At 38.1% G+C, this 16184-nt stretch overlaps 1 protein-coding gene across 9 annotated transcripts in view; it reads left to right on the top strand.

Annotated features, from left to right (window-relative positions):
• The window catches only part of YAP1 (Yes1 associated transcriptional regulator), a 92617-nt gene that overhangs the window by 31245 nt on the left and 45188 nt on the right, over positions 1 to 16184 (top strand). For all 9 annotated transcript variants that reach the window (XM_064505094.1, XM_064505095.1, XM_064505096.1 and 6 more), the window contains exon 3: positions 16062 to 16177. In XM_064505094.1, the coding sequence (XP_064361164.1) occupies positions 16062 to 16177 (116 nt within the window). The remainder of the gene's footprint in view (positions 1 to 16061; positions 16178 to 16184) is intronic.

Here is a 16184-nt window from a genome sequence, read left to right as displayed (position 1 = left end):
CTCTGAAAATTAAAGTGTATAGGCTGTGCACCTGGAAGATGAAGTTAGATGATGATAGTGGTTTCAGCCAACCTGAAATTCTGAAAACTGTCCAGGTATTTTCTGACATCTGATACTGATGTTCGGTTTTGAAGATCTCTTTTGTTTCTATCAGTATCAGTTTTATGGCACTTATCCTTACTTAGACCAACATTGCCTGTGTTTCTTCAGAGTATACACTTCAAAGTGGCTGGAGCTTTCATTATATGTAGGTTAAATTTTTGATATTTAAGAAAAAAACCTAAATAGTAGCAGTTACGTCTGGAATCAGCTTTACAGAAAGTGGGGAGTGTATTAGATCTGCCGCCTGATATGTACCTATTGTTTTGCTGGGCATTCCAAAGTATCTTCATTACTTAACTTTAGGACCTGAATGTAGCGGGGGAGTGGTGCCTATGTATAAGCTTTCATATATTCTATACAATCTAAAGATGTGTCTAGTGAGATACTGCTCAGGAGCTGGAAGGTGCTTTTAGTATGAATCTTGATTAGTCAGCTTTATTTCAGTCTTCATTAAGAGGGTGTGACCTGTGGGTTCCCCAGGGATGGGGAAAAAGTAAACAATTTAAGAGAGAACTCTTTTCCAGATCAAGACAGACCAATAAGCATTTGTTTGTGTTCTAAGAAAAAGCAAACTCATTAATTGATTTTTCTTCTTCTTGTGAGATTTAGTTAAGAAGAAGAAAAAACGTGCATGCTGAAACTTTTCTTGGATATTCCAGAAATAGAACAAATGTTTCAGTACGCTAGATTTTCAGGCTGCTCAGAAAAGTAGAACTTCGGAGTGTTTTTATTGACTGAATCTCCATAGAAATTCTTTCCTCCCCCACCACGTTCTTTCATATTTAGTTTCCATAACCAACGTGCTATTGTGAAGGAGGGGAAATACAGGGTAACTGCAGGGAAGCCAGCCAATCACTCCAGCATCGGAGCAGACTCCAGGGCTTGTGGAACTAACCTTTGTGACCTTCGCAAGGGGCCTCTCCGAGGAGAGCCATTTTTCCTGCCTTGTAATGGTAAAGAAAAACTTGGCAACTGCTTTGATCAGCAAAGCAAAAACAAGGAGAGCAAGGAGCAAATGGGCAGCTTTGTGCACAAAACTGCTAAGTCAGTGCTTGCTTTCTCTGCGCTGGGAACAGCGTTACCACCTTAAATAGAACGAACACACACAGACACACAGGCGCACACACACACACGTTTTCCTGGGGTCTTGGGATATCTTTGTTGCATAGTTTTAGAGAATACTTCTATTCAAAAGTAAGGGGAAATCTTGTTTATTACAGATGATAGTGGAGTGAAAGTATTTCATCTAATGTAAGAGCGAAGTAACTTTTCCTTTCCTGTGTTTTGGGGCAGGATTTTCAAAAGGGAAGAAGCAGTTGCACAATGATGGTTGTTTTTTTAGGATTCCAGTACTGAGAGATGCACATTTCTTGTATGCAGCAGGCATATATTTCTGCTATGAGATTTATTGCTTTCCTGCTCGTGGTTGTGTTTTTGTGTTTTGGAATTGATGTCTATAATGCATTTGAAACTCGTAGTGAAAGGAACAGTGGTCTTGTTTTCACAAATATATAAGGTTTTGTTTTGACCCACAGAGTTAGAGAATTTGTTTTTTACACTGCCAAAATTTTATACTACCTTTTAGCATCACTTCTTCATTATGTTCTTTTTACTGTTCTTGTCCAGAGACCTTCAGCTGCAGCTATATCCTTCTGCTATAGTTCCTAGTCTCTCTGATAAGCCCTGTTCCTCCTCTGTGACAGCTTTGTGCTTAGCAAACCTGAGCTTAAGTACTCTCCATTCTTCCTCTGCCCAAGTGTAGGAGAGGTTTCCTATTGTTTTTATGCAGTATTCTTCCATTGCAGGTAGTCTGCCTCTGAGTTTGCTCTCCTGGCCTAATATATTTCTGCTTAGGCCGTCGACCCTGAGTTCTTTCACTCTCTGCAAGAATTCTTCCTGCAGTGTGTAAACTTGCAGGTTTCTGCCTCCCCCTTCCTTTGCTATTTCAGCTTTGCTTCATGGAACTTTGGTTCCTTAAGAGATGTTGATATGACCAGAATGCCAGATTCCTGTGCAAGTCATGTTTCCTCTTTTAGACTTCCACCATTCACTTTCTTTTGATGTTTCATCCTTTCCTCTGCCGCTCCCAAATTAATCACTCCTAGTACTGTGCAGCAGTTGTTTAAAGTGATTGCTTCTTCTCTCTTACGTGACTGAAAATAAATCTCCAAACATTATCAGCTCCACAGTTATGGTGTCAGGTAAACTTTATTTTCAGCTACGTATTGTTTTGAAGTAGTGCCCTTAAATTTTTATAGAAGTACAGACATTTAAATGTATTCTTGTTGTGTCAGGAAATACGTACAGGTTTTCAGTAATTAAATAGCTTATTAGGTCCTTGAACAGTTCTAGATGGGATGTAAATATCTTTTCCAAGTAGACAGTTTGTTTTTGTGCATATTATTCTTTAGCAGCTTTCTCCTGCAGGACATCCATTAGTCTGAGATGTACAGTGATTTTTTTTTTTTTTCAGATATGTAGATACCCGAAAGATATAAGAACCAAGAAAGTAATTAATCTAAAATCCATCATCACCAATGAATTTCTAAATAAAATGTAGTTCTAAGTGTATTTGTAAGTAAAATATAGTTCAGTGACTCCACTGGCAAATTTAGTTGTCTTGTGTGCACTGATAGCGTGATGTGGTCTCACTGCAGTCCCTGTCTTTAGGGGACAAACCCCACTCCTGGAATATCTGCTTAGTACCTTTCCCTTTCATTGCATTGATGAAATGAGGGGGGAGCAGTTCCTGGCTAGTCCCCGGAGCAGGAGGAGCGTGCCTCCCCTCCGGGCCCTCCTCCTCCTCCTCCTCCTCCTCCTTGAATGTCGAGGCAGCGTTGGCAGCAGCTTCCAGCCAGCCCGGTGCGTGCTCCAGCACAGAAGGTGGTATTTGGCTGTTCGGATGATGCTTGCTGTCCAAGCAGCCGTTCCCTGTAGTAAAGGTATGAGAGCTGCCAGATAGGCTGCTAGCCTGCAGGACTGTGCCATTCAGCTAACCCATTCAGCAGCTAGGCAGATAAGACTGCAACACTGAAGAGCTCTGAATGCAGGGAGTCAAGCCAGAGGTCAGGAGAAATGGAGCACAAAGGAATGAGGCCTGTGAAACAGAGCCCGCTCAGTCCAGGGCCTTGTCTGCTAGGCCCTGGTTTCATAACGCTCATTTTGTCTGTCTTTGGTGTATTTTCTGCCCTTGTAATGCTGCCACCTTTTTTTTCTTTTCTTTTTTTTTTTTTTAAACATACATGGAATATACAAGTAGGCTTCTTGTAGTTTCTGGAACATGATATGTTCAGATCCTTAGCAGTTCCATTTATTGCTTGTTTGAATGTAACAATTTCTTACCAATTTTCTGAAGAAATAGATTTCTGAAAATGTGTTTAAAAGATTATAAGCTATTGAAAATAAATGACTACAATGATAATAATGTGCTAATTTGTAGAACAACATGTAGATCATAGTGGCTGGAGGTTTTTTTTAATGTACAGTTAATTTCAGAACTTTCTTGAAGTGAAGTTTAAAATTATGATCTGTATAGTGATATAAAATCATTGCTGGATAAATTTTAAAGATAACGCTAAGCAGTACCTGTTTGCTACTGAATTTTTAGGAAGTGATAAATTCTGGAAGGAAGCTGCTGGATAAGTACCTGGAACTGTAAAGTGTTAAACCACAGCTCGGAAAGCATTAGCCAAGTGAATGTTTACTTTTTCAGTTTATTCAGGCCTCTCAGTTCAAAACGAAGAAATGGAGAGCTGAAGAGCAGGATGGTTTGTTTTCTTCTTCTATAGTCTGAATACAAACTAGATGATGAAAATCACTAAATACAGATCAGATATTTTGTTAGAATGTAAAAAAAAAAAAAACAAAAAAAACAAAAAACCACTGGAGTAGGGCAGACCAAAGGACTATATTAGCTCAGTTAGGTTTTACAGGGTAATTGTAGATGACACTGGAGGAATGTTAATTTACAAAGAAGAGAAGGGATATCATTCCCCTCCCTATATATCTTCCTTTTTGCCTGCAAATAGTGGTTTAGGACCTTCTGGTCTGGAGATTGCAATCTAGGTAGTAATTTAGATTACAGAGTTAAAAGACCAACAGTGGGCATAGTCTCCATGAATACATGTAGTCCTTTTTAGCCCATTTATACCTCTGACATCTGAAGTTTGCTGCAGCAGTGATTTTCTGCAGTGCAAGCATGTTGTAATCATGCTTTTCTTTGCTGTTCACACTGCTTGTCCTGGCAGGTGTATATCGGGTAGACCTATATAGAGGCTTGCTCTGTGAGAAGCAGATAGGGAATTGAGATGAATAACACTCTGTTAACTGTGAACTGTAACTTACTGCTTAAAATTCAGAAAAGTCATGTCCTATTACTTGGCTGTTGAAATGGTTGATAAATGCTAGTATGTATTGGCGCTTCTGAGATCAGCAGCAATACAGCTTCCAAGCACAGGTTATAGAAGAAATATGTTTTATATCTGGAATTCTACGTGCTAGCTGCGGAGTGAGCCAAACCTGAGCAAATACAAATTTACAGCTTTCAGTTACAATTTTATTTGAATTAAGAGGCTAAAACAGTCATGACAATTGTGGCCACCTGGTTGGTGAACATGGGTCAAAGGAGCCCTGGAGAATAGTGATAAGAACACTTTTAGCTAGAGAAAAATGCATATTTTAGAAGAGATTTAGAAGAGCTCAGTGTGTCCAGGGGTCCAAGGTGACTTAAACCTGATCTAAAAAGCTCCCCTATGAAGAAGGGAATTTTTAAACCAGCTTTCGAATTTTGCAGGCAAAAAGAAGAAAGCTGGAACTTGGTAAAGGGGGGCATTTGGAATAGAAAGGGAGTGGAGAAAAGGGATGGGTTATGGGGAAGCACTGACTAATGGTCAGCAAACACTGTAAATGAGCTCTCACATCAAGAGTTGGCCTCACTTCCTAAGAGGAAAATAAAACCCAAACTGTTTAAGCATAAAATTTCAGATGAGGAAGCTGCTCTGCTGGTCTGTTAGAAGATGGAGAGAGACTATGCTGGAGGCAGACCTTTATTCTGATGATGTCTTTAACCATTTAAAAGAAAACACATACACACAAACTTGTTAAACAAAGAAATGGTATTACCTGTATTGCCTTCTCTTATGTGGGGTGGATGTATTAGTATTTTTCTTACATCAGAGAGGTCTGTTATTAATAAAAATATTTTAAATCCAATCCTGGACCTATATTTTATGTGGGTTTTTTTTATAAAGTATTCCTTTAAGCAGAAATAATAATCTCTCTCCCCCACATCCTCCAATGGCTGAATACTAATTTTAGAAAGTGGCTGGATGAAGGTTGCAGGAATTCCAAGTATGGAATTAACTTGTAGTAAGTCAAGATGATAATTTTCAGTTATTTAAGAGTTGAAGAAATTGCAAATAAATCCTGTTACAAATCTCCCACCGAAATTTAGTGAAAGTTGGAGATCCATGTTTTTTTTATTTTGCAGTCTGTTTTGCATCTAAGGACAGGGTTAAACACTAAACTCTATTAAAAAATAGAGTATGCAGGACTGCCTGCAAGTTGGCTGTGCAGATAGCTCATAAGTACCAACTCAGGCAGCAACTTGCTGTTGGAAGATTGTCGTCTTTGTTTCCTGTGGCAGTCTGTAAAGTCTTCATGGACACGAATAATTGCCTCCAACCTCAGCAGCACATGGTATTTGTCTGAATTGGAAATGTAACAAGCTCTACCTGAGAGATGATGATAAGGCGGAGCCCAAAAACGGAGAAAAAAATGTAATACAGGAAGTGGAAGTGAAAAGGGGAAAAAATATTTAATAATTAGAAAAATGTAAAATAAATAAATTAGATGGGTACAGTTACCAAAACACACATGTATGGAGCAAGGAAGTAGGGGAGTGTTGGTTTGTGCTTACTTCCTGAAAATCTCAGATAAGAAAAAGATGGTGCACAAGGCTATTTGCGAGATTAAAATTGAGAACGCCTAAACAGCAGATCAGTTTAAGGTGTGAAGTGGGAGTTCTGAAGCATGTGTTAAAAATAGTTGTCAATGTTAATAATTTTAGTAGCAAGAAAAACAGATTCACTTATTCTCTGCAATAAAAAAAAACTATGCATTGACTTGCAGTAGGTGCAACGTAATGGTTTCTTGAAGTCGGAGCCCATCCTGTCAAGGCCATGTGGGAGCGATCACTGTGTGAAAACTCAAGCAACCAGTTTGTACTGCCCTCTGATACTTCCTACTTAGAGCAACAAGGAAGCAAACTGAAGAATCTTTTTATCTTAGTATTTTGTTTTCCTTGGTGGTGGTTAGCCTCAGGGCTGTTCGACAGGATTGCTAGGAACCCCCTTTAGATACTGAGGCGGCTGGCTACAGCAGCTTTTATTGCAGCATGCTTAGGCAGGCCTCTCTGATTTGAAAAGCTTCAGGCAACCAGAAATAGGGTGTACAGAAAGGGGCATAAAATTGCTTGGATTCTGCTCATGCAAAAAAGCATTTGATTTTCCTCTTGCTTTCTTTGATTCCTTTTAAAGAGCTAACTAGGGAGAACAAGATAGAATTGCAGAGGCAAAAGGACAAGAAGATGATAAAGGGATTCTGTGGCCCAACACTTTGGAAAATTGTTTGCCCTTCCCTTAATAATATGAAAGTTAGTGTTTGTTTAATTCTGTCTTTATTGTTACAGAAGACAAAACGGTTGCATCTTGAGAAGGTGTTTTCCACGTTTTCTAAGTAAGGGCACGGGAGAATGTGGAGTCCAGTAACTTTCCTTGAAATAGCAGTGGAGGCGGTTCTTCCTTTCGATTTGCCCTCCTTAGTGCTGTCTTTATCTCTCTCATCTGAAATTAAGGAGAAAGAAACCTATGAATTCTAAGTGTGCTGAGTGATTTAGCCACGGGGAAACAAAGTCTTTATCTTTGTGTGGGGGAAGAGGGGGAGGTTTCTTTTAAATGTAGTCTCTCTTTGATCTGTGGAACCAAGAGGGCAAGTTTAAATAAATCTGGTGTTATGAATGTGATCATAGCATTTGGTCCTATGGAGCTTATAAAATGATTGAGCTTGTATAAAAACTGTAAGAGTAACAACCTTTTTAAGTTTGTATAATACTGCTCTTTCTTATAGTTCTCACAGAGATACAAAGGGCCTTGGAAATAAAGATGTCCTCCTATTTCCTTTTCCTAAAACTTAGGAATATATATTTTTATTATTTGGAAATCCACGTTGGATCCAGCAGTCATATTTTTGAAGATCAATTTGAAATATTTTAAGTGTTGTGATATTAGCCCTGCTTTTCTCAATGAGGTGGTTCTGTGCAGAGTGGAAAGAGGAACAGGAGAAAAAGAAATAATAAATACAGAAATAAGCATGTTATGACTTCCATTTTTGTTTGGACAAATAACCGTTGTTTTCAGAGTACATTGTAATAAGGGTGAGGCTACCTTGGCAAGCCTTTGAACATTTCATGCCTTCAGCTCTTTTGTTAGTCATGTATGTATGGTTAGACTGCCTACTGACCATTGCTTCTCTGAAGTGGGGGCCTTTCTCAGTGCTTTCTGAAGAAGGGCAGTACTGTTTTGCCACCCCAAATCAGCAAGATATTTATAATTAGAATAGTGAGCTTAATGTTAACTCCTTAATGTATCTGTATTGTGGACTATCTGCATATAGGTGATTGCTAATGAAGACTGCCTTTGAATGCTGCAGTATTGAATGTTGTATTTTGTGTATCTGTAAAAATGTTGTATTTCATGTAGCGTGCCCATGGTTTTATGGGATATACTTTCAGGAATTTCTCATAGTTCTTAGCATCTTGCAAAGTGGATCCACTTTAGGAATAAATTCCAGAGGAGTTTGTAGAAGAACTTACCTCACTACTAGGGATTTTGTGCAAAATACATTTCTGCACCAATTAGGCACTTGTCAGAGACATTTAAGGCTCCTGTTCTCCTTGTTACTTTGTTCTAATTCAGATCAAACCATTCATTTGCTGATTATCTGCAGCCTAGGACTATGCTTAGGTAGTATATGGCATAGTTCTGTCTGATACTTTTATTAGCAGGGGATAGAGCTCTTAGGAGCTCTCTTTCCACCTGGTGATACAGCTGTCAACAGGATCTTCATGCTGGCCGTTCTTCTAATACACTCTGCTTGTGTTCTCTCAAAGTGAATGAAATCATAGCTGTGACACAACACTTGATTGCACACTTAACAATTGCATATTGATCTTAGGATGCGCTTTTGCAAGCAGAAAGTAGGATAGGTCTGCCTGCATTATCATATCACCAGTATGCTCTCTGTCATTGTATGAGCGTGGTATGGTTTGGTGAGGACATCATCCGTAGTGTAATCAAGTTGTTCAATGTGAGCTTTGTTCGGTTTGAGGCCTGTCAACTGGAATAAAGAATATGATAAAACCAAAAATATGTCTGTATTATGTTCTGCAGCCATATAAGGATGTGGAAACTTTATCCATGTTTCTGTTTCTTTGAAACAGTTAGGCCTTGGCTGGAAGCATTACGATTCTGAAGAGATAAACTGTGGTAAGAATTTTAGGGCGGTTTTTTGTCATTTTTGGGAGAAGGTCAGATTAAGGGATTCTGAATTTATTGATGGATGCTTTTGTGTAAATTAGGTTATAATAATGCTGAAACCTAAAGAAAGCTTGCAAACAAATGGAGAGGACAAGTGGAAACACAATGCTTTCCCATCCAGTAGGTGGAATACCATCTTTCTCTGCAAATGAATTTTTCATTGCTGAGTGATCAGCAACTTTTCTTTTTGTTGAATTTGTTTACATTTGTTGAATTTTTATTTACAAAGACAGCTGGAAAGTTCTAAAGGACCTTGAACTGTTTTGAGTGTACCTCCTTGCTTAACAGTGGTGCAAACCTAGGAAAGTGTTGGTGGAGTACTGAACTGGGGATATAGAGAGTTGCCAACAGAGCTGTCTCTCATCCCCTTCAGGCTTTTCTCTTTACTGTTGCTGCTTGGAGTTAAAATTTGTGTAATCTGAAATAATGTTGTAATGGTACTTAAGGTATAAATCTTTAGCTTTCTGCTACAGCATTCACAAGGAACTATACCACTCCATTTTTTTGAGAGTGGTAATATAAGCAGTTCATGCCTAGGCTGATTCTACTCTGTAACTTTTTCTTCTGTCCCATATCTAAACCAAACCTTGAAAAATTCACCTGTGGGGTCCGCTTCCCCATCTGCCTTGGCAGGCTGATCTTGGCCTTCTAGCTGTTACTGCCCCAGTGGGGAATTTATGTTTAGCTCTGTTCTTGAGTTAATAGAAACTGTCACTTTCACAACTGTCCTACAGCCAGACTGCCACATTCGAGATTCTCTTAGAGGTTTTTTTCTCTGAAGTAGTAGATATTCTGGTTTCTTCTCTGCCTTCTAGCATGATATCTTCAGTGGGTACCTTGCAGGTAGCCTAAACTGCCTAGAAACAGTACAGGTTTTCAGAAGATTTGGCAAAGAGTCTAGTCTGAAGTTGGCTCTCTGAGAGAATTTATGGTAGTTTCAAGATCAGAAGTACTTGCTTATTTTCACCTAGTGCCACCAGAAGAACTAACTTTCAGTATACATATTCAGCCCTAATGGATTAGGACATACTGGTGAGACTTCTAAAATAATTCAGCAATAGCATTTATGAACAAGCACTCTGGTCATGAGTTGTCTGATCTGTAAGGCAAAAAGAAATAAGTGGGGGAAACTTTCCAGATCATTATGCACTATGGAAATTGAGGAAACCAGCAACATAAAAGCTGGTTGAGAAGACAAGGGTGAGGGGGAAGAAAAAAGATAGTGTCTGTAGATCAATTGTTTAGGGTAAAATCGAACCATAGATTCACATAGGCTCACATTCAGGGTCTAATGAAAAGTTGAAATTTTACACCGAATGTCAAAAATAGTAAGGTTTAAATTCATTTGTGCACTTGCTTGTGTTACATAAAGGCTTTCCTGTCTCCCCCTGCTGTACAAAGTACATGATGCCAAGTTACGTCAACAGTTTTTTGGTAGGTTTGTTGCGATGTGGTTGAGGTGTGTCGTGTTTTGTTTTTAATAAAAAAGGGTTTCCAGTGAAGTCTTAAAACAGCCCCAAAAACCTAAACATTGAAATCCAAGTTGTAGTCAACTCCATTAGAGACTGCAAATTTTCTCAGCCAGACATAAAATTTAAGGCTTGCCTACGTAGTAAGACACATGGACATTACTAAGTACTGAGAAAGATATGTCGATCTGGTTCCTTATGGGGACACTTTTATATTGAACAGCAAGTTTTCTTTCTGAAAGTTTCTGAAAGTTTATGCCTGTTTGTTCTGGAATGTCCTTTTATGTAGAATCATGTCCAAACCACAGAGAGAAGTGAAGGATGACTTATTCTGCCTTGTTTGTCACCTTTTACGTTTAGATCATACAGACCAGTTCGGTTTTTGCTACTGCAGAGGTTTCATATAGTATATTCATCTAGTACCTAAAATTAAGATATCTGTACATTGTTCTTTGCTTTTCTGCCTAAGGACACACTTCTGTCGCACATTTTAGTATGATGATCTGACAATTTCTGACCTGATTAAGTTAGTAATATCTTATCTTTTTCAGATAATATCCTTTCTTGTGAAAGGAAAGTTCTCAATCCAAATCATGTTGCAGAAGAACTGAAGTTCTGGGTGAGGCTTACACCAAGACTACTTTTGTGAGCACCGTACATAAAATGCCTTTATGCTAGTTAGGGCAAAAGAAGAAAGAAGCATGCTTTTGTAATAAGCAAGAATTATATTGAGTAAGTGAAGTCCTCAACATACTTTGAGAAGAGTATCTACAAACAGGAACGTTATAGTTGCAGTACTACACAATATCAAAACTGAAGGGCCCTTAAATAACATTCATAGTTGATGACTGTTTGGTTGCATGTATCAGCCAGATATGTACCACCTACAGCCTCTCTTGAAAGAGTTAGGTAATTTTTTGAGTGTCCTTTTGTGTTGGTCTGTTTCTGACATGGCGTTCAATGTCACACCTAGCATGAAGGCACGTAAGTTCACAGATTGTAGGAATGGTTTTATTGTATTAGTCTGTTACTCTCTGGTTTGGGGTAGATTTTTTTTTTTTTTGATATCTATTTAAATTTTGGTTAGAAATTTAATTTGTCAAATCTTCTGGCATGTGATATGTTGCATTAATGCCAAAAAATATTTCTTTCAATTAGAAATTCTAATTCTTTACTGTAGTAATGGTCTTTTTGTGCATAACATAAGAACATCTGTGTTCTTCTTTTAAAGTCTTTTTTGTCAATAGGTAAATACTTCAGATGGTTACGCTGCAGAATTAGGAAAAAAGCAAACTGATTCTCTTTGTAATGCGTAGCTTTTTGAAAGTACTTTTTTGATTTGGGGAATCTTAGAACAGTCATTCTTCTCAGTATCAGAGTCTGCATAATTTTGCTAACGCATACTTTGCACATGATAGAGTGTTTTTGCTTCCTTTTTCTAAGGCCCGTTATGCATAAACCTACGTTTAGAGTACAATGTAGATTGGTTTCATCGGTTTCTATGTCATTTGAAGGAACTGACAAGGATTTGCTTCATCTAAACAGAAATGAAGAAATAGAGCTATGTGTCAGATAGCTAGATCCTGTGATTGAGAATTCATTCTATGAAGTAAAATATTTTTACGTTCCTTGATATACTAGAGATGCTGATTTAATGCCAAGGTTGTTTACTCCTTTTGTTCTGTGCTCACAGTGCAGAGCTGTGATTCTAGTTCACGGGTAGGTAAAATTTAAGTTTAATGGTAGCATGCAAAATGTAGGGGTTGATTTATGGTTTTGATTGATATGATATCAGTTCTTAATATTTTAAACGTTTTTCTGGGTGGCAGTAGTGCTTTATCAAAATGTGGCTCAGCTCACGTAAGGAATACAAGATCTTGATACAAGATACAAGAATGTACAAGATCCTGATACAAGATACAAGGAATACAAGAATGTGAGGATTGGGGCAGTTGGCATGTAGTGGAGCTGCTATGGAGCAAATCTGTTCAGTGCAGGGATAATGTAGTGGTGTTGCCAGAACTCTGGTTGTGTCCATATAGACCTTTTGTGTGCTGCTGTTCAAAACAACCAGAAAGATCTTTACCTTCAGAAAATGTGCTGTTTCCATACCTAGGTAGATAATGAGAAATACATATCGTTTATGACATACAAATTAGTTACCCTGTTGTAAGTGCTTGATATATCAAAGAAAGTTAAGAGCTCTATTCATTAGCTTAGTACTATGATTTATTTTAAAAATCCATCCATATAAATGACTGCTTGTGCTGCATTCCTGAAGTTAGCATGGTTTCAGAGTTGTAAAAAAGAACTAATACTTTATTTGGTCTGTCTTTTTGTCTTTGTTTCACTTCCAAAAAACTCAAGATATGGACCGGGGCGATGAGGAAAAGCAGTTTATGCAAGGAGTATGGTGTGAAGGAGGTGGAAGAGGAGGGTTTTGAGTGAAGATGGGGAGAAATTGAAATGCAGGTCAGGAAGCAGAGAATCGAGAGGGAGTGGACAAAGAGTTGCCTTATATTGAATCAGCCTTATGATTAGTGTGATTTTAATGTAATCAGCTTACTTGGAGAGTTCCTTCCTCTGTGGCTCTTTGTTCAAAGAGAAACACGAGTTGGGGAGTTTTGGTGAAGGAAGGAGCAGGCTGGCTTTTCTGGAGTGATGCTCAGCTGGAGAAGAGTTGGGAGCTAGTGGCTGAAATAGCTAACCATGTCCATAACCCCACACGAACGTTAAGCGTGCTCTGCGTGGTATGCTTGAGCAGTCTTGAGGAGTCAATAATGCTGCCCTTGTGCACAAAATTTGCTGTACTTTTGAAATTGCTTATTCCATGGTCCATTCATCTATCCAATATTCAGATTTGTTTTGGAGAGTTGGTGGGGGGGTTTTGTCTGTTCCAATAGTTTGCTCTGCAAATATGATTCTGTGATGCAGTGAAACAACTTTTTTTCCTTTCCTTTTTACTCAATGCTTAAACAGTGATAACATAATGAAAGCTATAAAATAGTATAAAAAAATAGAATTCTATAACTATATTCTATATATATTCTATATATATTATAATTCTATAAAATAGAATAAAATAGTTAAATAGAAATAAACAAATGTGTAATCTTGGATGAAATAGAATTTTCCCACAGTTTCCACTGTTCCCAGAACTGAGTTAAGCACACTTGACAAATGGGAGATACAGGGGAGGAGTGGCACATGCTGGTACTGTAATTTAAACACAGTCTGAGAAGCATTACTCTGCAGTGTTTTTGCATCTGTATTATCTTCACCTGCTTTCAGTGCTTTGTATAATTGACTAGCAGGAAAAGGAAAAAAAGTTTTACAGTATGAAAGTGTATGTGTAATCCAGCGTGCAGAGAAGTACAGGTCAGTCTTTATTATATTGTGGCCTGTTAGGTTAATAAATAGGCTAAAAAGGAAATAAATAAGTCTTGTTGCACTTGATAGATGCTTCTTAGTGGAGCTGAATGTTGGAAAATGTGCGCAAGCAAAGATGCAAGTGTGCTTAGTATTGCATCTATTAAGTGAGCTTTATTGTGCAAACTAACATGGCAGCAACACCATTTTCATCCGTGCTGCAATAATAAGGGGTTTTCTATACACAAGGGAAAACTGGCAGTACTTGCCACATGGGGGCAAAGTAGGGCTTTGTTTACTATTGTATTTTTATACAAATGACATTCTCGCCTACATTGTAATCCTTTTAGAGTATGTGTGTAACTTTTTGGCCTGGAATTGTTTGTATGTGTGTATAGAGAGGTTAAAATAAACATAGGGAAAAAGTTACATATGTTAAAATAAAACTTCGTCTTCAAAGCCACTCTTGATACTGAGCTTGTAACAGAAAGTCCCTTAAATGATTTGAATGTGATAAATAATTCTACATGAGCAGTTATTTTGGTGAGTAATGCCCCATTTTATGATCTTCTGAAATTGTGTTTGTTCATCTTCACTTCTTTGGAATAATCAACTATGTCCAGAAGTTCTTATTTTTGATAAGTCAATTTTCTGAACATCAAGGAACAGATTAGAAAACACTTAGTAATTCAGTGGAACATGTTTTGATTAATCAGAGTCAAAGATTTCCTTACTAAATTTCTAGGCATAGAGGGAAGGAGAAAATAATATTCTGTTTTGTTTGTCCGGATCGACCTGGGATGAGGTCTGAATTTATGACCAGAGCTCTTGGATGCAATGGTCATGCATCTACATAAACAAAGTCTGGGATTCATCTTTTCTAATGTCAGTGTATTTGACCTAGTTACCTTAGGTTCCCTTTATAGTCAGCAGAGAAAATAGGCACTCCTGGAGCCTGATTCACCTCAGGCTTGAATTCATTCCTAAAACTGGTCAGATGAATGATGTCGTAGCCGTGCTTATTCAGGTTCTTTTCTAGTCAGTGGAGAGCAGGGTGACGAGGTCAGGTGTTGTTGTCCCTAGAGCATCTGTGCTGACTGTGACCAAGTCTAAATTATCTGCCCCTTTTGAATGTCTAAAGCAACATGTTTTAAAGGAACAGTTGCTGTGCAATTATTGCATCCTAACACAAAGATGGAAAATTTACAGGCAGATTGATATTTCGGTATGCATTCACATTGACCCACCAGTATACACACACAACACCATATTAAACACAGGTGGGAGGCAGAGGTGTGAACTGGAGTACCTGTTTTTGAACTAAGATCACCAGTATGATTTATATTCCGGCATTAAATAGAAGTTTTGCTGAAGGAAATGGAAATGGGCATTCCATGTAATCCAGAAAAAAAGTAACTTTAAGAATGATTAGTATAAGGAAAGAATGGTACCAAGTTAATGATGTGTTGTATTGTGAATAATAACAATTCTGTTTGAATATCAGCTCTAATTTATAGCAATTCTAACTGAATTGATAACAAGCCTTACTGTCAAAGCTTAGTGTATATTAGTAGTTTTATTTTTGTCTATATGTACTTTTCAGAGCAATCTTGACTTACGGTATCAAGATATCATGGTGCTTGTTGAGGGACAGCCTGCCCTTGTTACTTGTTTGCAAAGCGTGATAAACACATACTTGTAAAGCAGAGTAATCTTTCATTACATTTTATTTTTTGGTTGACTTGAGTAATTTTGTGAATGACAATGTTGAATATATTTACCAGTTTCTCAAACTAGATCAAATGTAAACTCCAAAAGTTTTCTCCTTAGATTCTGCAGAGGGCTAGTTGAGATCATCAGCAATCCAACTGTCCTCATCTTTTCACATTGAACTGAAAGGCAGCTGAACATCACTTTTTTTTGTTATTGCTGTAATGTGGCTGGTGACTTAAATTACCACAGAAACACTGTTCAGTTGTCAGTGGTGAGGGGAGTAGTCCCTCAAATGATCTATCTTGAGAATGTGATATATGCCCAGAAAGTTTGGGAAGATTGCCGATTACTCGCTAGTTGGTTCATTACAGCTGCCGAGGCGCTGAACATGAACTCCTTGTGCCAAGTTACTTCACTCTGCTTGAGATTCCAGGCATAACTGGCTTGGTCTGAAAGATTCGGAAGTCACATTTAAAAATGACAAGTAACTAAGCAAAGAGAAAAACGAATAGAATATTTACTTCATAGATATAAGTTATGGCACAAGAACCTAGATTCAGATATTCATGTGGACCCTTATCTCATCATCTCTCCAACCCTCATTGGTGCAGCTGTTTGTGGAGAAAGTGACGGGAGTAAGAGTTTGAGAATATGACCTACAGTAATGCTTGGAAAAAATCCAGAAAGATCTTGCGCTTGAATTTGAATGTGGCTGTTGTTTGCTGGCTTAACCTTTTGTTGTTAAACTTTCTGTGCTAGCAGGTTGCTGTTGCGAATGTGCGACTGTCCTAACTCTTGCTTTGTTTTGTCTTAGTCACATTGATCAGACAACAACATGGCAAGATCCTAGGAAGGCCATGCTTTCCCAGATGAATGTTACAGCTCCCACCAGTCCTCCAGTGCAGCAGAACATCATGAACTCAGCATCAGGTAAGCA

The sequence above is a fragment of the Dromaius novaehollandiae genome, chromosome 1, assembly GCF_036370855.1.
Source record: "Dromaius novaehollandiae isolate bDroNov1 chromosome 1, bDroNov1.hap1, whole genome shotgun sequence".
Lineage (NCBI taxonomy): Eukaryota > Metazoa > Chordata > Aves > Casuariiformes > Dromaiidae > Dromaius > Dromaius novaehollandiae.
This window is presented reverse-complemented; position numbering and strand designations above follow the sequence as displayed.